The 27,512-nt window shown below is 45.2% G+C and overlaps 3 protein-coding genes and 1 pseudogene across 6 annotated transcripts in view; 2 read left to right on the top strand and 2 right to left on the bottom strand.

The window, feature by feature from the left end:
• Positions 1 to 12,314, bottom strand: part of PKD1L3 (polycystin 1 like 3, transient receptor potential channel interacting) — a 65,418-nt gene extending 53,104 nt beyond the window's left edge. Inside the window, 4 exon segments of the mRNA XM_023756026.1 lie at positions 1,893 to 1,942; positions 6,387 to 6,491; positions 11,004 to 11,123; positions 12,020 to 12,314. Coding sequence (XP_023611794.1) covers positions 1,893 to 1,942; positions 6,387 to 6,491; positions 11,004 to 11,123; positions 12,020 to 12,314 — 570 coding nt within the window.
• Positions 12,315 to 14,166: 1,852 nt separating this feature from the next.
• Positions 14,167 to 26,261, top strand: DHODH (dihydroorotate dehydrogenase (quinone)). Of its 2 annotated transcripts, XM_006091174.3 has the most exons (9): positions 14,167 to 14,356; positions 15,961 to 16,173; positions 17,817 to 18,016; positions 20,341 to 20,423; positions 22,966 to 23,153; positions 23,998 to 24,111; positions 24,896 to 25,049; positions 25,219 to 25,378; positions 25,883 to 26,261. In XM_006091174.3, exons 1-9 carry the CDS (start codon positions 14,336 to 14,338, stop codon positions 25,935 to 25,937), a joined length of 1,188 nt encoding a protein of 395 aa, XP_006091236.1. In that variant the 5' UTR covers positions 14,167 to 14,335; the 3' UTR covers positions 25,938 to 26,261. The 2 variants fall into 2 exon arrangements, with proteins under 2 accessions (XP_006091236.1, XP_023611785.1); XM_023756017.1 differs by lacking the exon at positions 25,219 to 25,378 and having other exon boundaries at positions 14,280 to 14,356.
• TXNL4B (thioredoxin like 4B) overlaps positions 16,183 to 27,512 on the bottom strand; it is a 37,357-nt gene continuing 26,027 nt past the window's right edge. Inside the window, exons 5-6 of one of the 3 annotated variants that reach the window (XR_002829866.1) lie at positions 16,698 to 16,976; positions 16,183 to 16,614 (exon numbers count right to left, since the gene is read on the bottom strand). Coding sequence is in view for 2 of the 3 variants with exons in the window: in XM_023756024.1 (XP_023611792.1) it covers positions 16,896 to 16,976 (81 nt within the window). In the remaining variant the exon portion in view is untranslated. Of the gene's footprint in view, positions 16,977 to 18,057; positions 19,378 to 27,512 lie in introns of those variants that run through there. The other 2 variants (XM_023756024.1, XM_023756025.1) reach the window with 2 other exon arrangements.
• On the top strand, positions 19,247 to 19,390 carry LOC111826542 (annotated as a pseudogene).

Genomic DNA, 27,512 nt, shown 5'->3' with positions numbered 1-27,512 from the left:
ATTACCCTCTTGGAGATGCACAATTTCCCGTGTGTACTTCTTGTCAAGCATTCAGTGAATTATAATGAAACAGCTACCATGTGCTAAGCATGGGGAACTGAGGGTGCAGCAATGAACAAAGTGAGCCAAGTTCTTGCCCTCCCCAAGTGTCCACGTTAGTGGTGGAGACAGAGAGACAAATTACATCGCGTGGTCACTAACGCCTGTCAGATGCCAAGGAAGGGCATTTTGGCTGAGAATTAGAGAGAAAGCTCTGTCAGTATTCTGGAGAAGGGTATTTAAGACGTGGAAAAGCCCCGAGGCCACGGCCTGCTGTTTGTTTGGGGAAGAACAAAAAGGCTGGATGAGCAAAAATGGTAGGAGGGGAGCTAAAAAAAGATCCAGGGGGTGGAGGGGAATGAGGGAAGGGGGGTGGAGAACAGGTCCTATGTCAGGAAATTGAGAAGTGTGTGAATTTACTTTGAATGAGATGGGAAGACATGGGGGGTGAGGGGGCTTTGATGAACAGTCATTGGATCTGACTTCTGTTGTGAAGGCTCCTCTGACTGCTATGCTGAGAATTAACAGAAAGAGGCCAAGGACAGAAGCAAGGAGTTCAGTAGGAGAAAGATGCAGTGTTCAGATGGGAGCTGATGGTGGCTGAGCCTGGGGTGATAGTGGTGAAGATAATGGGAAGTGGTTAGGTTTGGGGCATATAAAAGACTCTATGCCCTAGCCCAGCGGTTCTCAACCTCTGGGCCGCGACCCCTTTGGGGGTGGAATGACCCTTTCACAGGGGTTGCCTAAGACCATCAGAAAACACATATATAATTACATATTGTTTTTGTAATTAAGCACTATGCTTTAATTATGTTCAATTTGTAACAATGAAAATACATCCTGCATATCAGATATTTACATTACCATTCATAACAGTAGCAAAATTACAGTTATGAAGTAGCAGCGAAAATAATTTTATGGTTGAGTGTCACCACAACATGAGGAACTGTATTAAAGGGTCTCGGCATTAGGAAGGTTGAGAACCACTGCCCTAGCCGGTTTGGTTCAGTGGATAGAGTGTTGGCCTGCAGACTGAAGCGTGAGCCAAGGGCACATACTTCCTTTGCAGGCTTGCTTTCCAGTGGGGGGAGGGGAGGCGTGCAGGTGGTAACCAATGAATGTCTCTCTCACATTGATGTTTCTCTCTCTCTCTCTCTGTCTCTTCCCCCTCCGTTCCACTCTCTGGAAATCAATGGAGAAAATATCCTCACAAAACAAAAAGGCCCTGAGAAGTCTTACAGTAAAACAAATTCCGTCTGGCAATATTTTAAGCAATATTGGCTGTTTTTCTGCAGAAGATCCCTTGAGAAATACCGATTTAAGGGATTTTTATTTCATCCCCCTTCCTTTTTATACTTATAACACTTTTTTTTTTTACAGTGGACCAAATAAATGTAAATCTATATTTAGCCATCTACTGAGAGGTTTCTATGTAGGATACAAAGGCAAGAAAGCTAAGAAATTTCTTGAAGGTGAAATTTTGTAGATTATGCAGAGTTTCTACTTTTCACTCAGTTTCTTTATTTTTCCTTTTTAAAATAAAAAAAATTATTGCATTGTATATATTTTTGTAAGATGCCACAAGTTCTTTTTGGAATGAAGCAGGGAATAAAGAAACCACCAACAAAAGAAAATAATACCAGCATGAAAGCCAAAAGATAGGCTTTAAAATCGTCTTTAATAAATAATCCATTAAACCTGACTCTTTCCTGCACTTACGTACTTCCCTTTCCTTATCAGAAAACTAGAATTCAGAGCACTCTGTGAGACAAAGTAGAGCTCTGGCAGGACCCACCAGGACTGATAAAGAGAACACGATTCCAAGATGTGTGTTGTGAAGGTTAAGTACTTACAGGATTAGCAAGAGCAGGTTGGTGACATTTGTTTGAATGATGAGTGGCTCCTGTAGAAAAAAGAAAGTAGGTTAGGCCTGGCCCATGTGGCTCAACCTCTGAACCAGGAGGTCACGGTTTGATTCCTGATCCCTGGTCAGGGCACATGCCCAGGTTGTAGGCTCAATTCTCAGTAGGGGATGTGCAGGAGGCAGCCAGTCAATGATTCTCTCTCATTATTGATGTTTCTATCTGTCCCTCTCCCTTCCTCTCTGAAATCAATAAAAATATATCCTCCTTCCTATATAATAAAAGGCTAATATGCAAATCAACCAAACAGCAGAGTGAACGGTTGCTATGATGCACACTGACCACCAGGGGGCAGACGCTCAATGCAGGAGCTGCCCCCTGGTGGTCAGTGCGCTCCCACAGGGGGAGCACCACTCAGCCAGAAGCCGGGCTGGTGAGTGCAGTGGTGGTGGCGGAAGCCTCTCCCTCCTCCATGTCAGTCGGACATCCCCCGAGGGCTCCTGGACTGTGAGAGGGCACAGGTCAGGCTGAGGGACCTCCCCACCTCCAGTGCATATATATATATGAAAGTAGGTTAAGTTCAAGTAAAAGCCTAGGATAGAAATATTTTTTCCTATTTTATATGTTATTCTTTGCTAAAAATGTAAATCACATAGGAGACCAGAGGCTCATTTTCTGCTGTTGATGAAGCTGTACAGCTAGAATTCCGAAGCTGAAGCATGACAAATCACTACCGTCTCATCCTGTTGCTTACTCTTCAAAGATCCTCCGTGTAAAAATAAATATTAAATAAAACCAACCATAAAGGTGCCAGTATATAAACCTCATTGCAGAAATATCTGTCTCATACTTTTACAAAAATGTATTCTTAAGAGAAGCCATATACTTATATAAATATATCCTATATAATAAAAGGGTAATATGCAAATTGACCCTAAAGGCTGAATGATGTGCTATGATGTGCACTAACCACCAGGGGGAGCAGGCCTAAGCCATCAGTCGGACATCCCCCGAGGCTCCTGGACTGCGAGAGGGTGCAGGTTGGGCTGAGGAACCGCGCCCCCCCCCCAGTGCATGAATTTTTGTGCACCGGGCCTCTAGTTTTTTAATAAATCAGAGCATATTTCTGATAGACTTTTTACAAGATCACCATATTGCTTTCATTCTCTTTCCACACTTTCCAGTAAGGAAACCATGCTCTAAGGCAATATTAGTGGGTTAACATGCCTATTTGCTATTAACTTTGGTTGACTTCTTTCAAGGCATGAGTGTTAAAATATAGCTGGCTACAGGCAGCCTACTTGGCCTTCTTTACCTTTTCTTGTGACATTCCCTCGGTTGTTCATAGGACTGACATGTTTATTTGGCAGCAGAATCACTGCGGCTCCGACTGCTGGCCTCCCAGAATTCTGAGATGTTCTTCTGATCAGATGCTATGTCTTTCCATCCGGGCAAACAGGATGGAGGGTGGGAAAAAGAAACTGGACTCAAAAGCCTCAAGCAAATGACTTAACCTCTTAATATCTTCCTCTGGGGGATGGGTGTAAGAGTCTCTGACAAGGTGAAAATTAAAGCAATAGAGGTAGAGCGGAGAAAAATGTCACCTCAGATCAGGGCCATCAGCTTGCTGGGAACAGGGAACTCACCCTGTACGTCAACTGTGGATGTGGAAAGGGGTTATGATCACTAGATAAGCCAACAGGCTGCCGACCTAAGGGTGACCCAATTTCTTGGTCTCCTGACAAACATGTGTTTGGACAGATCCTGCCTTCAAAGGTAAGGAAAAAATCAAACCAAAAGAGAGCCTATGACTAGCACAGAACCTGGGAACTGAATCCAGGGGACTCAGAGGCAAGCATAACTCTGAAAATTATCAACAGCAAAAAAATTTATTTAACTAAATCCTTAGAAAGCTATGTAACATCCTTAATAGAAACAGGAAGTCTTAAAGATAAATCAGCTGAAGCTAACATGCACAAAAATGAGATAGATTAAGAGAGAAATAAATGAGCTCAGCCCGGCCAGCGTGGCTCAGTGGTTGAGCATCAACCTATGAACCAGGAGGTACCATCAATTCCTGGTCAGGGCACATGCCCGGGTTGCGGGCTCAATCCCCACTGTGGGGCGTGCAGGAGGCAGCTGATCAATGATTCTCTCTCATCATTGATGTTCCTATCTCTCTCTCCCTGTCCTTTCCTCTCTGAAATCAATAAAAAATATATTTGAAAAAGAGAATGGCAGAAAAGATATGGGGGATATACAGCTACGATCCAATGTTTTAACTTGTGAACTCTGCTAAAATATGGCTCATTGGTGTTAAGGTAATGAAGTTAGACCCAAGATAGAGTCAGTCATGCTAAGCCCCACTACAGCAAACCAAAACTTAAGTTTCTGTGTTTGGCTCTCGCAGAAGAGGCAGGCCAACGTCAACCAACCAGTGCTTGCCTGTTCTGCACAAATTACATAGTCTGACTTCAAGGCTTCCCTTTGCTCCAAATAAGGAAAGTAACCCTGCTCACTTAGGTCTATAAAAATCTCTTGCCGTGTCCAGCTCTTCCGAGCTCTCTATCTGCTACATTGGCTGCTGCCCAATTCATAATTACTGAATTAAAGCCTACTAGGTCAGTAACTTGTCTGGGGAGAATTTTCTTTTAACATTGGGAAGGGCCAAGAAAGACCCCTTTTGACTATTCACAAGTTCCCCAAAAACAATTGTAGAAATGAGACAAAATTAAGAACTCAAGAAAAGTAAAGTCACAAAACCAGTGAAATAGAAATAAGTGCTAAATTATTACTAGATATCTGGTTTTGATAAAAGTTTTAAAAATGTATTCTTAAGAGAAGTCATATAATATGAAAATAACAATTTAGCCCTAGCCAGTTTGGCTCAGTAGATAGAGCGTCGGCCTGTGGACTGAAGGGACCCGGGTTCGATTCCGGTCAAGGGCATTTACCTAGGTTGCAGGTTCCTTGGTTGGGATGTTTGCAGGAGGCAACCAATCAATGTGTGTCTCTCTCACATCGATGTTTCTCTCTGTCTCTACCTCTCCCTTCCATTCTCTCTAAAAATCAATGGAAAAATATCCTTGGGCTAGGATTAACAACAACAACAATAAAACACACAAAAATGCACACACACACAGAAAACAATTTAATATAACAATAACCTGAATAAAACCCACATAATGTACTAACAAGATCTAGGGAGTGAGGGTGGGGAGGAGAAAACTAATATAAACTATATTCCTTTAACCAGATGAGGGGATTTCAAAAGAGACTTTCATTCCTGGGTTTGACAATTAGAAAAATGTAGGTATAAGAATGTGTTTTTGTAAAGAACTTTTTAGAGGGAAACAATTAAAACCAAAATATTGAAGAAAAAAATTTCCACAAAAGACAGAAGAGAGTTGCAAGGGAGCATTAGAACCAGAAAGGATCTCTATTATTAAAATAAATTTAAATGTGATATAAAAATATTCTCAGGGTTAGTAAAATAATTAGATGCCTTTATATGAAAGTTAATAGGAATATGCTTAAAGCAAAGTAACACAAAAATTTGTAAAGGACCATATCTATATAAATATAAGGCAACCTCCCAAATAGGGCAATCTCCTCTTTTCTCAATGAGACTGCTAAAAAGTTATTTCTGGGCAAACTTGACTATATAAAAACTTGAAGGATGTAGGTGGAACATCAAATGTCTATTTATTTCATTTTATAAAGGCATATTTAAAATCATGTTATATAAATGTATATATGTTAATTTATAAAAACTGCTTCATGAAACTTATATTTCATGTCATAAGTTTATTCAGATTTTTCAAATGCATCTTCATCATCATTGCTTTAATTATAATCTGGAGAACTTTGGGAATTATTTAAGTTTTCCAAAATATATCATCTTTACTTCCATTGAGGTCATTTCAGGCTAATGCATCTTCCCCAAAGAGTATTTGTTTTTCAAAATTAAAAAATGAGAGAGAACACCGCAACTTGACTTTGCAAGGACTTCTAGAAGTCTCTCTCTTTTTAAAAAAATATTTTTATTGATTTTAGAAAGGGAGAGGGAGAGACAGAAGCATCAATAATGAGATAGAATCACTGATTGGCTGCCTCCTGCACACCCCCTACAGGGGATCGAGCCTGAAACCCAGGCATGTTCCCGGACCAGGAATTGAACCGTGACTTCCTGGTTCATAGGTCGACACTCAACCACTGAGTTACACAGGCTGGGCTAGAAGCCTCTCTTTTTTGATGGAACATTTGTAGAAAAAAACTGTCTTTCACATGGGTATATGTAAAAAAAGACGGGCAAAGGAATATCAAGAAAATAAGAATTTATAAATGAAAGCAAAGATTGCAATATTGAGATGAGACAAAAGAGAGTGTCATGGATATTTACTGGGTACCTGTGATGATGACACATTTCAGCATGAACTGTCTTGTGCATCCTTTAAGGCAGTTACTGATTTCACTTCCCATTACCTGAGGCCATTTTGTTTCTTGGTATTGCGACTTCTCTTTTTGTCTTCTTGGGTCTCCGATGTGAATGAGAATTATTTCCATTTCTTTCATAACTTGTATCTTGGTCTGAAAAGACATCTATTTGGAGTTAATTTATAGGATACAACTCTAACTGTAGGGCTATAAAATAAGTATTACAAGCACATATGTGATAATCAAGAAAACACAAATTAAAGATTAGTATCCATTTTTTTAAAAAAGAACAATAACGTAGGACTTCTGAGGCAGCTCTTTTGTTCTGGAGCACAGATACCATCTTATGTGATCCAACACCTCAAAATTAGGCCCACTGACTGGTCAACACTGACAGGAGAGAATTAAGTTCATTTTAAGAATTTACATTCTAAGCATAATATTCTCTTTTGTGGTCTTTAATTCCTATTGGTAGAGATAAAGGAGTTGAGTAGGTGGGCAATATTCTTTATTTTAAAATATATTTTTATTGATTTCAGAGAGGAAGGGAGAGATCGAAACATCAATGATGAGAGAGAATCATCGATTGGCTGCCTCCCGCACGCCCCCTATTGGGGACTGAGCCCACAACCCGGGCATGTGCCCCTGACTGGAATCGAACCTGGAACCCTTCAGTCATAGGCTGACGGTCCATCCACTGAGCCAAACCAGCTAGGGCGGCAATAATATTCTTGAACGTGCCTTGCGTGCATTTGGTGTTTCTCCTCATGCTGTTGAACATGGCTAGACAAAATCATACCACTTCACTGACTGCATCTCAGCTTAAATTCAGGGTCATGAGCCCCAGGCAATGATACTGTATTGCCCTTGTCTAGTCCCACTTCCACTCTCCTAGATAACCCTTTCCCACTTTGTCCTCTACTCAAATCTCCAACAACTAGGAGTCTCCCTGATCCTCATTCTCAGGTCAAGTGATAACTTTGCTTTCTGCCTCAAGGGGAAAATGGAAACAATTAAGAGTCCTTTCCACAGACTCCTACCACCAAATCTGCCCACCTACAAGCATCCGTCCCCACAGATACCGCCTTCTTTCTCGTTACTACCAACTTCCCGTGCTCCTACACAAAGTGAACCCCTCTAGTTGCACACTGTTTGGGCCAAGAGCATTGTCCTAGCAGACTTTTTTTTCCTGTCTTAAAAAACCCGCCAATTTTCATTCCCTCAGGAATTATGTATAGCTTCAGTTCATTCCTGCTCTTGAGCAAAATTCCCTTAAAATTATCTGAACTTGTACACCTACTTCCTCTCCTGCCCTTACTCCCGTCTTAGCCCCTGACAAATACTAATTTGTTCTCCATTCCTATAATACTGTCATTTCATTTCAAGAATATTAAATAAGTGAAATCATGTAGTATGTAACCTTTTGGAATTGGCTTTTTTCACTCAGCATAATTCCCTGGTGATTAGTTCATGTTGTTGTATGCATCAATAGTTTGTTTTTCTTTATTGCTGAATAGTATTTCGTAGTATGGATGTACCCCAGTTGCTTAACCAACCACCTGCTGAAGGGCACCCGGGCTGTTTCCAGTTTGGGGCTATTACAAATAAAGCTGCTTTAAGTGTTCATATACATGGTTAGCTCATAGAGCTTGAGCAGTTTCAAGTTCTATTTTTTTTAAATAAAATTACTTAATAGGTGGTGTCAAGTAGTCCATCAGGAGTCACATAGTATCTGTCTCTCTCTTTCTGATGTTAGCAGTCATTCATGATTATTTTCTAGATCCATTCTTTTTTTCACTAGGCGTTGTGGGAACTTGTGTTTAATGTTTTATTACAAACTACTGAATTTATAAATATCAAAACATCACACATTGACTGCTGAAACAAGAACAAAGTCAAAGCCGAGTCATTTAGTAGTAGCAAATATGCAATTCAAGGATAATGATCAACTGATGGCTCTCCTAAAGCACGGAGTGTTTCAAAGGATGTGCAAGGCTGTGCCCATATCCCAAACGGCAGAGTGCTACAGATACTTTCAGACGTCGCCAAGATAGAACTACATTTATTAATGGTTGTCATGTCACCCTACGATAATTAGTTTGAGGTACTGTGGTTGTGTTATTATTTTACTTTACCAATGGCATGGAAGTAGTTTAAAGTTTTCACAACCAGTCTGGCTTGTCTTGGTACACTCAGCTGAATATCAACTCTATCACAACACATACCACTTTTAACACAAACCACCACTTCTCGTTCTGACACTGAAAATAAAAATCTCTTAGGAATGAATAATTTTATCTGTAAGTTTAAGTGCCTTTAAAAATATTTTTATTGACTTCAGAGAGAGGAAGGGAGAAGATATAGATATAGATAGAAACATCAATGATGAGAGAGAATCATTCATCGGCTGCCCCCCACTGGGGATCGAGCCCACAACCTGGGCATGTGCCCTTGACTGGAATCGAACCCGGGACCTCTCAGTCCGCAGGCCGACACTCTATCCATTGAGCCAAACCAGCCAGGGCTTAAGTGCCTTTTTTTTTTTGTTAAAAAAAGAAAGATCCTGAGTTCAACTATTCAGTGTGCAAAAGTCAATCTGTAACCTCAGTAACACTGCACGATAATACAAAGTATTAGACTTCTCTCTTGAATGTTAAGGAACAAATTTGCAAATACTTCTCTCACCCACATGTTATTTTGCAAGAGGCATTTCTTAAATTCATAATAAAAAATGTATACACACTGTGACAACACTAGTTATTTCAAAATACCTCTAACGCAATTACATGGTGAAATACTTTAGTTTAAAGGTAAACACTTTGGATTTCCAAAGTGTTTTCACCTTAGACATGAGTGTGAAGCTATCTAGAAGCAGAAAATAAACTTTGAACAAAAGATAGAAATTGCACAATAATATAATATGAACAGTAATAATGACAATATTATGCTAGGCATTGTTCTAATGCTCCACTTGCATTATCTTAATTCTGATAACAGTCCTTTGGAGGAAACTGGGCTGCACAGCGGCTAAGTTGCTTGCCCAGGTGTCACAAGTGGGAAGTCAGAAAAACAAGATCTGAGCTCAGGACTCTGACCCATGATCGTGACTCCTGAGCCCGCGCTCTTAGCTGCAGTAACGTACTTCCTCTCATTGTGGGAATGTAGGCTCAGAATTTGCAGAACTGGCTTAGATGAATTGAATAGAATTCTTTTTTTGTCTAAGATTATCTTCTGCACAGCCTTCTACACTCCATAGCAGTAATCTCTTGCAAGTACATGAATGATAATATCAGAAAAGACATTTTCACTCCAAAACCAAGAGTAGCTGAGAATGTCTAAAAACTCAACTCTTGGAGAGTGAAAGATGGGTACAATATCATCATCGTTTAGGCTAATTAGGAGTTGCTTTTCCAGTCCTGGAGATGATGTAAAACAGTTGACAACTGTAAGACGGCCAATACTAGGGATGCAGTTTGTCAGAATGAAACACAGAACCAGTAGACTTGTGCAGAGTTTAGGCTCACAACCTTGGCCTCAATAACACTAGCACATTATACTGTAAAACAGGACAAAAATCTCACAAAGAGCTTGAAAGGGTAAGAAGGAGAGATTTGAAGCTAGAAATTCATTACGTTAAAATACTGGGTCCTCTCAATACCCAGTATTTGAGGAATACTGTAATAGATAAATATATCTTGTAATAAAGAAATACTGCAATGTATTGTGTTTAATGAAGTACCTGTATGTGCTTTGTATTTTCGAAAGAATATATTTGTGATTTTTTAAAAGAGTGAAACGAGGATGGAGGCGGGCTAGAAAGGGTCAATGGGGGGAGGGGACATATGCAATACTTTCAACAATAAAGATTTAATTTTAAAAAAGTGAAACAAATTTTTACCTAGACAATCCAGGACATCATAAAGTCTCCGAGAGTTCACTGAGCTAAGAATAACTGCTTTATGTAACCACACACCTTAATTCTGATCTACTTCTGAGAAAACAAACCTCTAACTGATGAAAATCTCCTCACCCCTCTTCTTCTCATTTTCCTTCACCATATTCTCTTTTCCTCCTTTGGTTCCTATTCTACCCTCTAAAGCCCAAATACTGAATGGATTAGGGGTTCACATGTGGAAAATGGGGCTTACCAATACTAGAAGTACACTTTCTCTCACACTCTGCCCAAGTCCAGCCATGAAGGGAACATCAAGGCACAGCTCTTTTCTACTACCAGAGTAGGATGGGTAAGGAAGTCACTCCAAATGAACAGTTTCTCACCCTAGCCAAAACCATGAAAATCAAGACCCTTATATCCCTCCTAAGGCCTATCACTCAGGGACTTGCTAACTAATGCTCTCACAAACTCTCCTTATTTACAATCAGTTTCTTCTAGTAAAGTTAGGTCTTTGGCCCAGCTGGTGTGGCTCAGTGGTTGAGCGTCGACCTATGAGCAAGGAGGTCACGGTTCGATTCCCGGTCAGGGCACATGCCCTGGTTGTGGGCGTGATCCCCAGTAGGGGGTATGCAGGAAGCAACTGATCAATGATTCTCTCTCATCACTGATGTTTCTATCTCTCTCTCCCTTCCTCTCTGAAATCAATAAAAGTCCATTTAAAAAATAATAATAAAGGTAGGTCTTTGGCAGCAGGCAGCTTCATCACTTACCAGCCTGGCAAATGAAATAATGCCCCAGGGAGCACAAGTCTACTTTTGATGAGACCCGGTTGGACTTTCTGGACACGTAAGTGCAGCTGGTGGGCTTGGTAGCTCGGCGGGCTGTGACATCTGCAGAAGGAAGACCAGACCCAGATGAGCTTCATACAAAGGTCAAACATTTAAAAAATATGTTTACTGAATTTATTGGGATGACACTGGTTAATAAAAAGTCAAACATTTTAAAAAATAAATATAGCTTTAGCTGGTGTGACTTGGTTGCTGGTTCAATTCCCAGCCAGGGTACTTACCTAGGTTATGAGTTCAATCCCCTAGGGAGGCAACTGATCCATGCTTCTCTCTCTCTCTCTCTCTCTCTCTCTCTCTCTCCTTTCTAAAATCAGTAAAAGCATATCCTCTAGTGAGGATTAGAAAAAAAATATATATGAAAACCAAATTTTGCTACCTTTCAATAGATGAAAAGTTAGGTTCCCTCACCACATATATTATAGATTATTTTTTCATATTATGTGTTCTTTGTCACAAAGCTAGGCATTAATTTATTTAGACTTTAATGAAGATACTAAGGACACAAATGCCTTGGAGTTTTCTCTAAGACCCCAAGATTATGGTACATAATTTTGAAAATATCTATCTAAGAAAGACAACAGATGAACAATTTCTCTCCTAGTTTCTGCATTAGAAAACTTGGAGCTAAGAATGATGAAGAGCTATTTACAAAGTGCCCATAAAAGGTTTCCCACTTCAGAATCTTGCACAGTATTTTCAGTGAACTATTAGGTAAGTTAAGTTTTGATAGGCTCTGAGAAAATCGCATCATCTTTGCTACACAGACAAATCCAAGGCTGCAGCAGAAGAGCAGAAATATTACAGAGGAATGATGGTACTGAGTAAAATGACTGATTTTTCTGTATACAAAAGCGGGAAGATTTAAATGTTTTCTTTCTCCTGTTCCTGAATAAAACTAAGGAAGTTTCCCTCATAAACATCAAACCTCAGAGCCTTACTTGGGTTGTTGTTTTCTTGATCTTTCCCCAGCAGCATTAAATTTTGCCCAATCCACCACTTCTTTCCTTCTTCCAGAAAGTCCCAGATGAGATCTTGAACCTCCTGGTTCCAAGTGTAAGCAAGGTGTCCTCCCTGGGCATGGCAGTAATTTTCTGCTTCCTTAAAGCTGCAGTGAAACCTGTGAAGCTGATAACAGTAACTTTTACCACGGAGCTCTGGGCTGCTCAGCTCGCTTCCTAGAATGAAGCCTGTGCTGAGGTATAACCAAAGCCAGGCTCTTCTCTGGAATAACATTTTCTCTGTGAATTGTGAGCCCCAAAAGTGTGGAGGCTCAGACGCTGCCTGGCCCTTTATATTCTTGGTGAGTTTGTCTTGTTCATTACTATTATTCTCTTAGGAATTGGGAATAATTTGTCAAGGAGAAAAAAGGTTTTGTTTTATTTTAGGGACCAGGTGGATTTCTTATAAGCTGAAAACAAACATAGATTAAGAAAGCAATGGGCCTTTATAGCTGGGGCACTACCATCTGTGTTTACACAACTGGATATGCCTTCAGCTTTATAATAGATCTTTATTTGCTAAATCTAAGCTGTAAGGAAGTAGAGAATGATGAATATCTAAGTCAGTGTTGTTAAAAATTGAGTAATGTATTATTTTGTTTAAAAAAAGAAAGCTATGAATTTAAATTGTTGTATTGTTTCTTAAATACATTCACTCTATCCTAAATCTCTTATTTAACTATACCCCAAATCTTATATTCATAAAAACCAAAGAATAAATATTTAATGAAGGAATGAATACAGATTAAATACAAACACAACTGTATTTAAAACCAGTGAAATTAAAATTTGCTGAACTAAATAGCCACTTGTTAAATACATATGGTTCTGGCCTACAGCCACACAGGTCCTTTTGACTTGGTCACGCAGTAGGGAAGAATCAATTCTCTCGTTGCTTTTCTTTAACTTGCTGAAAAACCTCTGTTCATACATGCCACTCGATCCTCACCTGCAGCACATCTATCAGTTATGTTCTTAACCAGTTCTTTTTCTTGATGCCAAAATGGGAGATAAACACAAATAAATGTGGGCACTGGAATCACTTGGCAGGTTTCAGGGTTCAGCTGTTTATCCTACTGATACTTACAATTACTCTTTAAAACCAAAATGAACGTGGTACCAAAATTAAAAATTCTCTGAAGTGCAGACCCCAATAAATCCCTGTTTAAAAAATACTACATTAACCAAGTGAAAGGTTAATACGGTCTAGTTCCTACATTCAAAAGTCTACAGTCTAATTAGGAAAGGCATAATTGCATTTAATAAAAATATAAGTTTAGTTAATAATTAAAGTGCTACTAGAGAGGTACAGCTTCAACCTATGAAGGTTTGGCCGAGGGAACCATTTCCGGCACTTGAACACATAGGATGGTCTTCTTTAGATGGCATGGGCATCTTGGCGTTGGAGCCAATATGAGTAAACGCACAGAAGTGGGAAAGTGGAAGGAATTTATAGAGAAATACTCCTCTGTGCGGGTCCTTGTGGGTGTCCTTGGGAGAGAGTAGTGAGAACTGAAATGACAAGACTGAGAGGATTCAAGCGCGAGGAAGGTTTCTGAGCGGAGGAGTCCGCCAAGCCTGTGCTGCAGTGAAATGGTTCCGGGGCAGGATACTTCCAACCATAAAGTCACCCACGGTCTTGATTTTCCAACGTCCTCATAAACATACGGACATGTACACAAACATACATTCGTTTTAGGCATGTTTCAGTGAAACCTGAAGTTGCTGGCATCTTCTTTGAAGTCTACACGGGTATTTCACCTAGTGACGCAATTCATGTCGACCCCTTTTACAGCGCCTGATGCTTTCTCAGTACATGCTTTATCTAGAGCACAGGCATGCCAATACTACAGCCTTCAACTGAAAAGGTCAAGAAATTGGTGACTGGGTCGCTAAGAACCGAAGAATCAACATGTAAGTACTTTCTGTCCAGGTTGCAGAACCACAGACGAACTCAGCTCAGCGGTCCACCTCAGGGCACAGGGACCTCCTACGCGCCCGGAGCGGACGCCGGAAGTCGGGCGGGCGAGCAGGCGGAAAAGGCGTGGCCGCTGCGATTGCGCCCGCGCGCGCGCGCTTGTCAGTGTCCAACCAGAGCCTGAGGGCGGAGCGCGGCCTCCCCCTGCCCAGAGGCGCCGGCTCCACCCCTCTGCCCGGCAATTGGTGAATTGGCAGCTCCGGGGGCGGAGATGAGCGGTGTCCCTCCACCTCCTCCAATGGAAATGAGGCAGAGGCGGGCCCAGGGGCGAGAGGACCATGGCGTGGACACAGCTGAAAGTGAGTGTGGAAACTGGGTCTGTGGCGAGGGCGAGGAAGAGTCGGCGAGGGCAGGGCTGGCGGGGAATGCAGGGGGAGCCGGGGCGAGGTGTGGACGGGAGGCCGCTCCGAGAGCGTCGGCCCGTCTGGGTGTCTCTGCAAAGGGTCGTGCGTGTGCATTTGTACACATGTACTTGGTCTGTGTGTAAACGGCACGTGTGTGTCCGCGTAGACGCCAGACTTTGTCAGCGCGCGTGGGCCAGTGACTACATGAGGGCCCAGCACTGCGTGCAGCTTCCAACGTGCAGGGAAGTCACAAGACCTGCTCCCAACCCGTCTGGACAGAATGTAGGGCGGGGGCCCCGTGTAACGGTGCTGGTATTTGTTGATTGACATTCAGGGGCGTTCCCACAGCCTGGAGACCAGAAGTAAGCCCGCGAATACTGGATCTAGATGAACAGCTAGGAGTGATCCTTAAAGGCAAATGTGACCTTTGAACAAAACCCAGATCTTTATTCTGGCCAAGATCTCTGCCTGTTTTGCCAGCTTCTCTTTGAGCCATACTTTAACTCCTCGGTTCCAGACGAACCTCTCCCCTCCCCCCACTCCCCTCTGCCAGGGGAGACCCTTTCGCTTTCCCTCCCCCACTGCCTCCTGGTTAACTCCCGCTGATCCCTGGAATATTAGTGGCACTTCCTCAAGGAAGCCTTCCTCTACCTCTGAGGTTAGGCTCGGTTCTTCTTACCCTATACTTTCTTCTTCATAGCAGTTGTAGTTATATATTTACATGATCATTGATTTCCGTCTCCTCATGAGATTGTATTCCCCACAAGGCAAGGACTTCACTGATTAGCCCATCTATGAATGACTGAATTAACGAATGAATGACCCAGCATCTGGTAGTGATAATTAGAGAAAAGTATTATGAACCATGGTTGAACTAGGAGAATGGTGTTTTTTTAAATTTATCTTTATTGTTGAAATATTACACATGTCCCCCTTTTCCCCCATTGACCCCTCCTCTGGGAGAGTGGTTCTTGACCTAATAATACCTGGTGCTCCTTTAAAAAAAAATTGCAACTCCCTTTATTATTCTTAGATGGAGTTTATATATAATGTAATCTACCTGTGTGTGATTTTAAAAGTCATTCTAATGTCCTAATTAGAATATAAAGGAGAAATGAAAGTAATTTAAAATAATATGCATTTCAATGTGTAAATGGTAGGGCACAACACCTAGATAGTGAAATAGTCAAGTGTTTCAGCCTCTGCTTAGAAATTCCAGTGCCACAGGTATGTTTGTCACACACCCCAAGCAAAGCACCTTACCATTCCTGATGGATTTTCTGAAATAGGGAACACTTCTTGGTAATGTTCTGTGCAAACTAGCACAGGCCCTCCATTTACAAGGTCATTGTATTCCTGGAAAAGCCAATGCGTATGACAGTACGAGAGATGGTTTTGTGTTTATTGGGAAAGGAGGGAGACCTGTGCTGGCAGAGAGCTAGGGGCATTGCTCCATGTCGCATGTCATTGTGTCCTCTGTGTGCGGGGGGGTTTAAAGGGCTCAGAGAAGGTGCTGCAGCCTGGCTCTGAGGGCCAATGGGCTTTTTTTCTCCCCCCAGAGGCGGGCCCAGGATGCCTTGATCATCCTGGGGGGTGGAGGACTGCTCTTCGCCTCTTACCTGACGGCCACGGGGGATGAGCATTTCTACGCTGAACACTTGATGCCGACTCTGCAGGGGCTGCTGGACCCCGAGTCAGCCCACAGGCTGGCTGTTCGTGTCACAGCCCTGGGGCTCCTTCCTCGTGTCACATTTCAAGACTCCGACATGCTGGTAGGTCCTCTTGGGACACCTTGTGCAATACAAGGTCAGCATCCCCTGATTTACACAGTGGGGGCTGAGCCTTCTGAAAAGCAGAATCCCAAGTTAGCCCCAATTGAAAAAGCTGTCATCCCCATCTACAGATAGGAAACTGAGGCACGGAGGAGTTAAGTGAATTATCCGAAGACACACAGCTGGGGAGTAGATGAGCCAGGATTCAGACCCTTGGAGTCCCCGTAGCCACTGGCCTGCCTTGCTGAGGTCAGGTGGCTCAGTCTTCACCAATGCGAAATATGGAAACATGCCAGTCATTAAACGCCTCCTGTGACCCAGGCATGTGTAGCCAAGCCTTCCAGGAAGGCACACAGACATCTGTCCCAGGGTTATTCACTCCTGTGTTAGCACAGGGCCCACGTGTGCCTGTTACTGCTCTGGGTGCCGGGGTTCCTGCAGCTAAACAAACAGAAGAATCAGCGCCTGCTAGCATCTGTGTCCTCGTGTAAGCCCTGGCAGTTTCCATCCGAGAGACTTCTTACCTAATGGGGGACATCAGAATGACGTGAACATGAAGACGACAGACAAGAAGCACTCTTCGGGGAAGGGTCGCTGTCGTAAATCAAAGCGGCCGTTGTCTGCATCTTCCCTTTTGGTCTCAGGGTCCCTGTCACTTCCCCGTCCTGCAGTGTTGAGCAGACGTGTTTACCCAGCTCCCCACACTGAAAGGCACTGTGGGATCAGAGCGCTCTTTTCCTCATCCCCATGGCCAGCTGAGAGTCCTGGAAGGCAGTGAGGTTACGGCTGGGTGAGGTACCAAGCTAGGGAAACAATATGGAGAGAAGTGTGGCCTTTGAGCTTCGGTCCCCAACACCGCTGTGTGGGTCCCCCCTTCAGCAACTCATTATTTAGGAGGTGGTGAAGGCGTCTGGTGCCCCACAGGGGTCTTGGAGTCTGCCTGGCTGAGAGGGACGCAGCTGGGGCTGACATTCTAGGCTGATCCAAGGGTTTTGCTGCTTGACACTGTTTCAAATAGCACTAAATAGGGGGCTGACACCAACAAGCCACTCTCTCCCACCAAGGACAGCGGATAAGAAGGGATGACGATTACCTGCCACTAGAAGAGACAGTGTCCTCATCCTGCTGCACCGAGGTGGAAACCCTGTTTTTCTCCTCACTCTTGCTGGTGGATGATAACGCCTAGTGGTCTTGAACTCCAGCAGGCGTCAGAATCGCCCGGAGAGCAGTTAGAAATAGACTCGCTCAGAGCTCCATTCTGCCCCGCTGGCCCCCAAGGAATCTGATTCCTTAGACCAGTGGTTCTCAACCTTCCTAATGCCGCGACCCTTTAATACAGTTCCTCATGTTGTGGTGACCTCCAACCATAAAATTATTTTCGTTGCTACTTCATAACTGTAATTTTGCTACTGTTATGAATCGTAATGTAAATATCTGATATGCAGGATATATTTAAGTGACCCCTGTGAAAGGGTCGTTCGACCCCCAAAGGGGTCGTGACCCACAGGTTGAGAACCACTGCCTTAGACTGAAGATAGGCTGTTTAACAAGCCCCCCAGGGAAATCGGATGGAGGCGTGCCAGGCCACACCCTGAGAAACACTGGTCTAGCCTGTGTACCTGACTTTGTCTCCCTCTCCCTAGGAAGTGCGAGTCCTGGGCCATAAATTCCGAAATCCAGTAGGAATTGCCGCAGGATTTGACAAGCATGGGGAGGCTGTGGACGGACTGTACAAGATGGGCTTTGGTTTTGTTGAGATAGGCAGCGTCACCCCAAAACCTCAGGAAGGAAACCCCAGGCCCCGAGTCTTCCGCCTCCCCGAGGACCAAGCTGTCATTAACAGGTAGGTGAGCAGCTCAGGGGTAACAGGGCCGCCTCCTCCCGGCAGGGACCTCGGGGTGTTCTTTCTGTCTGTGATGCAGGCATTTTTCTGTCATTGTCAGGAACCAGGTGGAGCACCTACTATGTGCCAGGCGTAGGAGCAGGTTTTGGGGTTTCAGTTTAGCACATATACACACTGAGGCTCAGAGAACAACACAACTTAGCTACAGCCACAAGGTCACAAGCAGGAGAGCTTGAGTACAGAATTAGGCTTATTTGACTGTCGACTTTATGCTTTTTCCACATTGTTACTCCATTGCCCTTGCCCAGCGCTGTCTAGTGGAAATATAATGCAAACCCCATAGGTAACATAAAATAGTCTATGATAAAATAGCTATTTATTTTAGCTATGATAAAGTAGTAAAAAGAAATAGGTGAAATGAATCTCAGTAATATATTCTATTTAGGTTTTTGTAATATATATTGTTATTTAATTAAGTACTTAATATATTCTAAATATCATTTTATCATATAATCAACATACAAATGATTAAGAAGCTACTGACCCACTTTTCCTTGTACCAAGTCTTCCAGATCAGTGTGTGTTTTTCTTCATGTTTCAAGTGCTCAGTGGCATGTGTAGCTATGGCTCTTGTGTTGGACAGCCCAGCCCCAACTTTAGTAAACTGGAAATTTTAATAATCAACATACACAGCTGCTTTTAGTAAGAGAGATCCTTCTAGAGTGTGTAAGTCCTCTTTATAATCCCTGCGCAGTTTCTGACAGCAAGCCCAGAAAGCGAAGACGTTCCTACTTTTTGGTAACAGAATTTTGAAGAGCCTCCGAGGGGCCACTGGCCTCTGGAAGACGACCTATGGGGAGTGGACGCAGCTGCCACTTCCCACTTTATTGTGCTTGCTTCAGGGAAATTTTCCAGCACCAGAGATCAGATTATTGATCTTCCTGCGGCATTGCAGGCTGGGGTCGATATCTCCAGCACGTCCAAGTCGCTGCAGGTAGCAGGGTGCCAGTGCTCGTGGAACCCTTAGAGGAGACGTGGCCGAGAGGAGAGCTGTGCCCTGGAGCACGGTGGGTTCAGCTCCTTGCTCTGCGTGGCACACAGTGGGTGCTCAGTAAACTCTTGCTGAATGAACGGATAAGTTTATTCATCAGTCAACCAGTGCACCTGCCACCGTGTCTGTTCGGTGTTTTCCGCTGCAAGTAACCAAGTAGCTTAAACAATAGGCGCTTGTCCCCCGGCACTGGGCAAGGAGACACCCGACTGGTGGTGTTGCTCTTATATCAATCAGGGGCAAAGCAGATGGACAGCCCTTGGTTCATCCTAGCTTGATGCCCGTGTTGGTGGCCAGAGCTGTTTCATGCCTGAAGCACATAAAAAACAAACAAAAAACTATAGGCGCTTGCTATTATGTTCCTCTCATAACAGGTGTAGTGGGCACTTCCAGGGATGGTTGAGCAGCTGGGCAATGTCAGACTCTGGTCCAGCTTCTCCGGGCCTTCCCTTGTTTGTAAGACAGGTACCCCAGCTGCAAGCATCACGTCCTCCCATGTGGACATCCGAGAGCAGACAGGGAAAAGGAAGCGTAGATATGGGGGCATCCTAGGAGCTCCCCAAAGTCTGCCCTTGTGTCTCAGTGACCACGCCCAGTCACTTGTTTATGCTTCAACTGCTAGTGGTCTGGGAAAGGAGTCATTGCCATTTTCACCCAGTCTCAGGGGAGGAAGGGAGAGGGTGGCCATCAGAGCAACATCCCTCAGTGGGGCTGGGGAGACAGAGATGAGCGAGAGATGAAGTCACTGCCTTTGTGGACTGTCTAGTGGCGGGTGATGAGGACATGTCCCTGTCCTCAAGAGGTTGATGATCCGGAGGGGAACTTAAGCATGCATATGCATACATCTCACGCCAGGAAAAGACCAGTACAGAGCGCTCAGTGAGTGCCAAGAGGCGAGGAATCAATTGAGGCTGGGGAGCTTTTGATCTGGGCCACGAAGAGGGGACGGTTTTAATAGGCAGACGGGCTGGGGAGATGGAGTGGCAGGATGGGTCCCAGCAGGTGCATGCATGGAGCACAGGTAGGAGGTGGGAAGAAGGGGTTGTCAGAGTGGTGACAGCTCCACTGGGTGGAGGGGTGCATAGGTAAGGAGTGGGGACTTTCTTCTAGGAAGTCCAGGGGCATTTAGACCTTGGAAGTCTTAAGAACGGACTCATTTTCCTTTTCTTTTCTGTCTTTGAAAGTCACACGTACGGCCATGGAGCCATGTCTGCAGTCTGCCTTCTGGCTGAGGGCTCTCACCTTGTCCATCCCCCCCCCGCGTGTGTTACAGATACGGATTTAACAGTCACGGGTTCTCGGTGGTGGAACACAGGTTACGGGCCAGACAGCAGACGCAGGCCAGACTCACAGAAGGTAAAGTGGGGCTGCCTGAGAGGGGCTTCCTTCATTTGTTGGAAGGAAACCTGTGGGAGAAACATCAGGGACATTCCTGGTGACATAACCGGGATTGAGCAATTGAAAAAAACACTGCAGCACTCAGGGCTCTTTCCTAGAGGAATTTTCCTGGTTTCCTGGTTCCACAGTTTCCAAGATTTTAACAGAATTTCAGAATGTAGCCAAGTTACGGAAGCCATGTCATATCTTCACCGGGCCGGCCTGGAAGTGAGCAAAGCGGCGTGGCGCCTGTGTGATCTCAGAGGCAGCTAAGCTGTGGGCGGGCTCCTGCACCAACTTCCGTGTCCTGCTCTGCTGTCCTGTGGCCCTTATATAGTGGATTTACAGAGCGTTGCTAACCACAGGGAAGCATGGAGAAGACAATTAAATTTCTGACATCCTCCTCCACTCAGGGTAACGACTCTTGGCATGTGGGAGTTTGGACCACCATGCGTTCCAGCTTCGCTGGCCCTCAGAATGCACTTGGTGTTCGCAGTGCTGTTGTCCTCCCCACCTCCCCACGCGCTCTCGGGGATTGTCTGGGGCTGCGGCCTCTCCCCTCGTTGGGTCACTACAGGCCTCCTTCCAAGAGGGTTTAGTCTGATTAGAAATCCTGGTGGTGAGCGAGGTTGAAAGGGCCGAGGCTGTCAGCAGTCTCTGGTGTGGGGAGTAGGAAGTGCCCTTGTTTGGAAATCGGTGGCTTTGGCAGAACCAGAGCCTGCTATGCTACACACCTTGCTGTTTGGGGAACTTTGAAGGTCATAGTATGACTTTCATGGTTTGTGATACTCTCCTGCCTCCCTTTCCTTTTGGCTGTCCACAGCGCTCTTCATACCAGCTGTCTCCCCGTTCTCCCTTGCCCATCCTCTCACCCGCGCTCTGGTGCTAATAGTCTCTGGAGTGAAGCAAAATCCCATAGCAGAGCTATGCACACAGATTTTCCCAGCAGCTAGAAGCCTGAGGACGGCTTATTGCTGGTGCCAGGCCAAGGAACAGGAGCTGACAAAGGCTGTGGTGCCCCTGGGGGATACAGTAATTCAGCGATTTGTCAGTGTGGGGAGATGACTAGTAATGAAAGATCCGTTAGCTACGTGGAAGCGATACTGCTTTCAGGCCAGTTTCTTTGTGTGGAAAAAGAATGAGAACTTACAAATGCCCTTGGCTGGATGGAGGCCAGACTTGGAAAGCTAGGACATCATGTTGTATAACCTTTGTCCACTGGGTTCTAACTGCACCACCCCCCTGCCCCTGCACCACACACACAATTAGCTACACAAATGTCATTTACTTGCAAGCTGATAACAGGGTGATACTGTAGGGTATGGGAAGGGACTCAGTAGGACTGGATGTTGTTCTTTGATCCTCCTTGACCTGACACAAGTTTTCTGCGCTAACTTGATGTCTCAGGTCTTGTTCCCAACCGTCAGATGGAAAAGCAGCTGGTACCACTGACGTACCATTAACCTTTGCAGATAAGATGGTGTTTTAGGAGAAAACGCCTTGCTTTCACACAAAGCCTGTTACTGAAATGTGTTTTTTGGAAAGTCCAAAATGCAAGACGTGATAATCCAATGGATTTTTCAGTAAGGTGGCTGTATTACTGTTCAAATTGAGACACTTTTGAGAGTGAATTAATAATATGCCCAGGCTACAGGACTAATCAGGGCCATCCTGGGAGCACTGGGCTGTGTGATCACCCTAGTTATAGAGGGAGGCCCTTCTCAGAAAACTGAAATAAACCAGTGATACGTCTACATGATAATTGAAAATAATATTTCCCAATATTTTATACATAGTCTTTAATTTTGGGTTTTCTTCACAACTGCACACGCAGTCATTCAAACCAAGTCCAGTGAGCAGCCCTTGAGAGTCAAGAATTGCCCCTCCTGACATTCCTATTGATTTCTGTCTGTTCTCGGTTGTATTACATTTATGAGCCCTACCTTTTTTGTCACCAGTATTTGCATTCTGAATTTCTCCATTTTTCATCAAAATTTTTAAAACAAGGGTATGCTCTGGCCAGTGTTACTCAATGGTTAGAGCGTCAGCCTGCACTAAAGGGTCCCGAGTTTGATTCTCGGTCAAGGGCCAACCTGGGTTGCGGGTTTGCAGGGCATGTATGGGAAGCAACCAATTGATGTGTCTCCTCTCTCACATGGATGTTTCTCTCTCTCTCTCTCCCTATCTCTCTCCCCCTCCTCCCTCCCTTCCACTCTCTGTAACTCTCTCCCCCTCCTCCCTCCCTTCCACTCTCTGAAAAGCAATGGAAAAATATCCTCAGATGAGGGGGGGGGGGAGAATAAGGGCACGATGCAGACAAGATGGTGAGCTGTTTCCTGGTCGCAGGCAGCAGCACCGAGCAGGATAGTGTAGCATTTGTTAGCTGGTGTAGCACCGAGCAGGATAGTGTAGCATTTGTTAGCTGGTGTTCGAAGTTCACATTGCAGGGGGAGGGCCTATAGGCTGTTCATGTCAAGGAAATGGTGTGTGGGGACAAAATTTTGACCAGTGATATTTGCAGGTGGGCTGCCACTGGGAATAAACCTGGGGAAGAATAAGACCTCGGTGGATGCTGCCTCGGACTACGCAGAGGGGGTTCGAGTCCTGGGCCCCTTGGCTGACTACCTGGTAGTGAACGTGTCCAGTCCCAACACAGCAGGGCTGCGGAGCCTTCAGGGAAAGGATGAGCTGCGCCACCTGCTGACCAAGGTGGGAAATTACATTAAATCCTGTAATGCTTTCCTGCAAAGCCTGTTCCTCCAGCCTGTCCTGTTCATTCTCCAGGACCAAGCTTCCATGGCACCATGTAGGGCTGTCCTTAACACTTCAACCAGTTAGGACCCCTCACTATGCCTCTCACCCCCACCATAACACTGATGATGCTCAGTAGTAGTTAATTTCTAAGTTTTCTGTCCCTCAAGTTCAACAATGAAGGGACTAGCTCTAACCGGTTTGGCTCAGTGGATAGAGCGTCGGCCTGCGGACTGAAAGGTCCCAGTTCGATTCCGGTCAAGGGCATGTACCTTGGTTGCGGGCACATCCCCAATAGGGGATGTGCAGGAGGCAGCTCATCGATGTCTCTCTCTCACTGATGTTTCTAACTCTCTATCCTTCTCCCTTCCTCTCTGTAAAAAATTAATAAAATATATTTAAAAAAAAATAAAAAAAAAAAAATGAAGGGACCATAAATTTCATTTACCATGCTGTCCCTAGCACCTAGGACACTGAATGAATGAATGAATTGAATGACTTTTCATCACACAGTCTTGTTATGTCTTTTAGGAACAAAAGTCTAAATAAGCCACAATATATTAGCCAATGCCCATGACCACATTAGTGACTCAGTCCTGGGGATTTCTTGGTTCAAGAGAATGGAATGAGGTTTGCCTGGATGGGGAATAGTGCATAACTGAGGGCTGTGTTTTCCGAGGAGAAATTGCTCATGCTTCAGTTTGATAGCTGATGTGAAAATACACTGGTCTGCGCTGCAGGTCACAGCGCACCCCCAGCTGTGGTCTCAGGGGTCCCCACCTCTGGCCACTTGTCGCTGTAGGTGCTGCAGGAGAGGGATGCCCTGAAGGGAGCGCACAAACCGGCCCTGCTGGTGAAGATCGCACCCGACCTCACGGCCCAGGACAAGGAGGACATCGCCAGTGTGGTGAGAGAGGTGAGGGCCCTCACTGCTGCCCAGACGCAGCCTCTGTGGTTTTCTCTCTGTGATACTGAGGGCTGGTTTGGTATTTGTCACGACTTAATTCATAAGATAAAAAGTAGATGCTTGAATAAATGTTTGAATGAATCTTTTTCGGTGCCTCTTTCCTCCTTATCCAGCTGGGGCCTTCAGGCTTGTGTCCTTGGCCAGCCTTGGTCAGAGTGGAGGACAGGCATACCTCGCTTTGTTGCACGTCACAGGCCCTCCACCAGCAAAGGGATTACAACTCGCTGTATTGCGAGACTAGCCTTATTGTGGTGGCGGGAACTGGACCTGCGGTATCTCCGAAGTGTCCAGTCTAGCACCAGGCCTCTGTGTTGAAGGAGATTAGTGGAAACAGACTGAGCCCCGCAGTCCTGGGTTCAAATCTTGGTTCCATCGCTTACTCCCTGGAGACTGGTAGACTAGTGGCTCATAAATGTGATACAACTGAGAACAGACAGAAATCCATGGAATGTCAGAGGGGCAGTTCTGGGCCCTCCGGGCTGCTCCTTGGGTTGTTAGAAGGATTCTAACCCTCTCCCAGGGGAGCTTTCTAGGTGGTCGCTATGTGACGGCAGCTGTTGTCATGTTGAGGCTTGTGTAGACACCTGTTCAGGAGCATAGTGAGTCCGGGGTAGTCCTTGATTCCGGGGGCTGTGGGTGTGGGCACCTGGCTGCCTGTGACTCAGCCGCTGGGGCAGCTTCTCTGAGTCTGACAGAGCCCTGACTGTATAGCTCTCTCTGTCTCACACCGCAGCTGGGCATCGATGGGTTGATTGTGACGAACACCACAGTGAGTCGCCCTGCCAGCCTCCAGGGTGCCCTGCGCTCTGAAACAGGAGGGCTGAGTGGGAAGCCCCTCCGGGACTTATCGACGCAAACCATCCGGGAGATGTACGCACTCACCCAAGGCAAGACTTCCGTGTCCCCGTCTTCGGATTTGTGTGTGGCTCGGGCTCTGGGGCTGTGATCAGAATCGGGGCTCCCTGAACCGCTGCAGTCAGCAGGTGGGCCGAGGGCTGGAGCCCAGCTGAGCCCCTGGTTCCCATCGTCATGGTGTTGCCCTGTGCTTCCCTACAGGCAGAGTTCCCATCATCGGGGTTGGCGGTGTGAGCAGCGGGCAGGACGCACTGGACAAGATCCAGGCGGGGGCCTGCCTGGTGCAGCTGTACACGGCCCTCACCTACTGGGGGCCGCCTGTGGTGGGCAGAGTCAAGCGGGAGCTGGAGGCCCTTTTGAAGTGAGTGGGGCCACGTGTGGCTTGAAACTGAGGTTAATGTATCAATCCTGAATGACTTGAATCAAGGGCGTCTTACTGATCTGTCTTTACTCTTCATGCAAAAAGGATCTGAGGGGTGGGTATACTCCGAATGCAGGGGAAATTACTCTGTTGCTCCTTTGATGAAGGACCAACGGTGTTGAAGAATTCAAGATTAACGCCCAAGGCAATGGTGTGTATGGGCCTGCGGAGTCCTGGTGGCATTCTCCTCATTAATTCAGTCATTGGCTTGATGTCAGGGAGCTTTCATACTTAAAATCACCTGCCTTCTGGTCTAAGACCTGGGTGTTCAGATCTAGATTCCTCGGTGAAGACAGTGTAGGGGCATGAGGTCTGTGTTTGGGATCGAGAGAGGGGGAGGTGCAGTTATGGAGCAGGTGGAGCTCCGGTGAATGTGGGCGTCTGGTAAGAACAGGGCCTGTCCTTCATCATTTGCTGAACTTGCTTTGTTTTCTCTTTTTCCAGGGAGCAGGGTTTTCCCAGCGTCACAGACGCCATTGGAGCAGACCATCGGAGGTGAGGACACTGTCGGTGGGAAGCCCGGTCTAGACGCTTCTTCCCACTAAGTCAGGCGAACCTCTGTGGCTGGATCGAGAGAGGGAGGACTGTCTCAAGCCACATCCGCAAACCACAGGAGCCCCTTCTGTGAGGCCAGGCGGACCATCAGAGCCACTTGCGAGGGTCCCAGAATCAACACAAAACTTTCTGCAGTCACCTGCCAGGAGGAACTGCAGCCGGGACCTTTTCCAGACTCAAATCCCAGGATCCTTTCATATTGCAAGGACATGAGATATTTGGGGACTGGAGGGCTCATGGAAAAAAATAAAGCAATTTAAAACCTGGATAAATCCCAGCTCTTTCTGGAAGGTCCACCGGCTTCAGGCACTGCAGGTCCTTCCAGGCCTCTGCTATCTGGGTCTGCAATGGGTTTCCCAGAGCTTGACGCTTACGTTCTGTTTTTGTTCTTATTTAAGTTTTAACTTAATTTTGAAAACATTTCAAATTCAGACAAAAGTTGTAAGAACAGGGCTTGTGGATAGCTGTCCTCTCCCTGTGTCTTCACAGCCTCTTCTCGCTGAGTGTCTGTGTCCTGATCACTTCTTACAAGGACGCCAGTCATTCTGGACTGGGGCCCACGCCAGTGACCTCATTTTAACTTGACTGCCTCGCTCATGACCCTGTCTCCAAGCAAGGGCACACTCTGCGGTATCGGGGAGTTAGGATTTCAACACATCGATTTGGGAACACACAACTCAACCCATCACAAGAAGTCACGTGTCATGTGACGGTGCCATCAGGCACATAAGATGTGAGACGAGAGACTGAAGAGGTGTAGTTAACTAAATACAAAGAGAAACGCCGATCTTCTCAGTACTGGGAAGCACACGGGCAAGAGAAGTGCGAGCCTCGTCTGGGAAGTGCTGTGGTGCCTGGCACACCTTCTCAGCCAACAGAAAATCACCTTTGTTCCCTCCGCCCCAGGACAGACTATTTTAAGTTTGATTCTCGGTAGTTCTGAGGAGAAGCACGGAGCTGCAGTAGCGATAATGTGTCCTGTTGCCTCATCTTTCCATCTCGGCCTCAGCCCGGGCCGCCTCCTCCCCATTCACTCTTTGCCAAGAAACAGGCAGCCAGTCTCCTGCTGTTTTTCTTCCAAATATTTTTTTCCTGGTTTTTATTTTATTATGAAAATACCTATTCATTAATAAATTTACATCATACAGCCCCCAAGTAAAAGCTGTCTACCTCTTCACCCCCTCCTCAAATGATTCCACTTCCCAGAGGTAACTTCTGTATCTCTAGATATTTCTAAACATTTTTCATTGTATATATAACATCCGTATCCATTACTACCTTTTTAATCTATGCATGTACATATATAGAAATGTTTCAAGAAGAACAGTGTGAAGAACTTTTAATACTAAGTCACCTGAGAATAAATTGCTGACCTGATGCCCCACCATCCTGAATGTGTCCCTGTGGGTTCCTTGCAAACAAGTACCTTCTGCTACACAACCACAATGCCACCATCGAAGTCGGGACATGGCACTGATACAGTTGCGTCCATCTGATGCCAGGCCCTGTGGGAGCAGAA

Source organism: Myotis lucifugus, unplaced genomic scaffold, assembly GCF_000147115.1.
Source record: "Myotis lucifugus unplaced genomic scaffold, Myoluc2.0 scaffold_88, whole genome shotgun sequence".
NCBI lineage: Eukaryota > Metazoa > Chordata > Mammalia > Chiroptera > Vespertilionidae > Myotis > Myotis lucifugus.
Note: the sequence above shows the minus strand (reverse complement) of the source record. Positions and strands in the feature narration are given on the sequence as shown.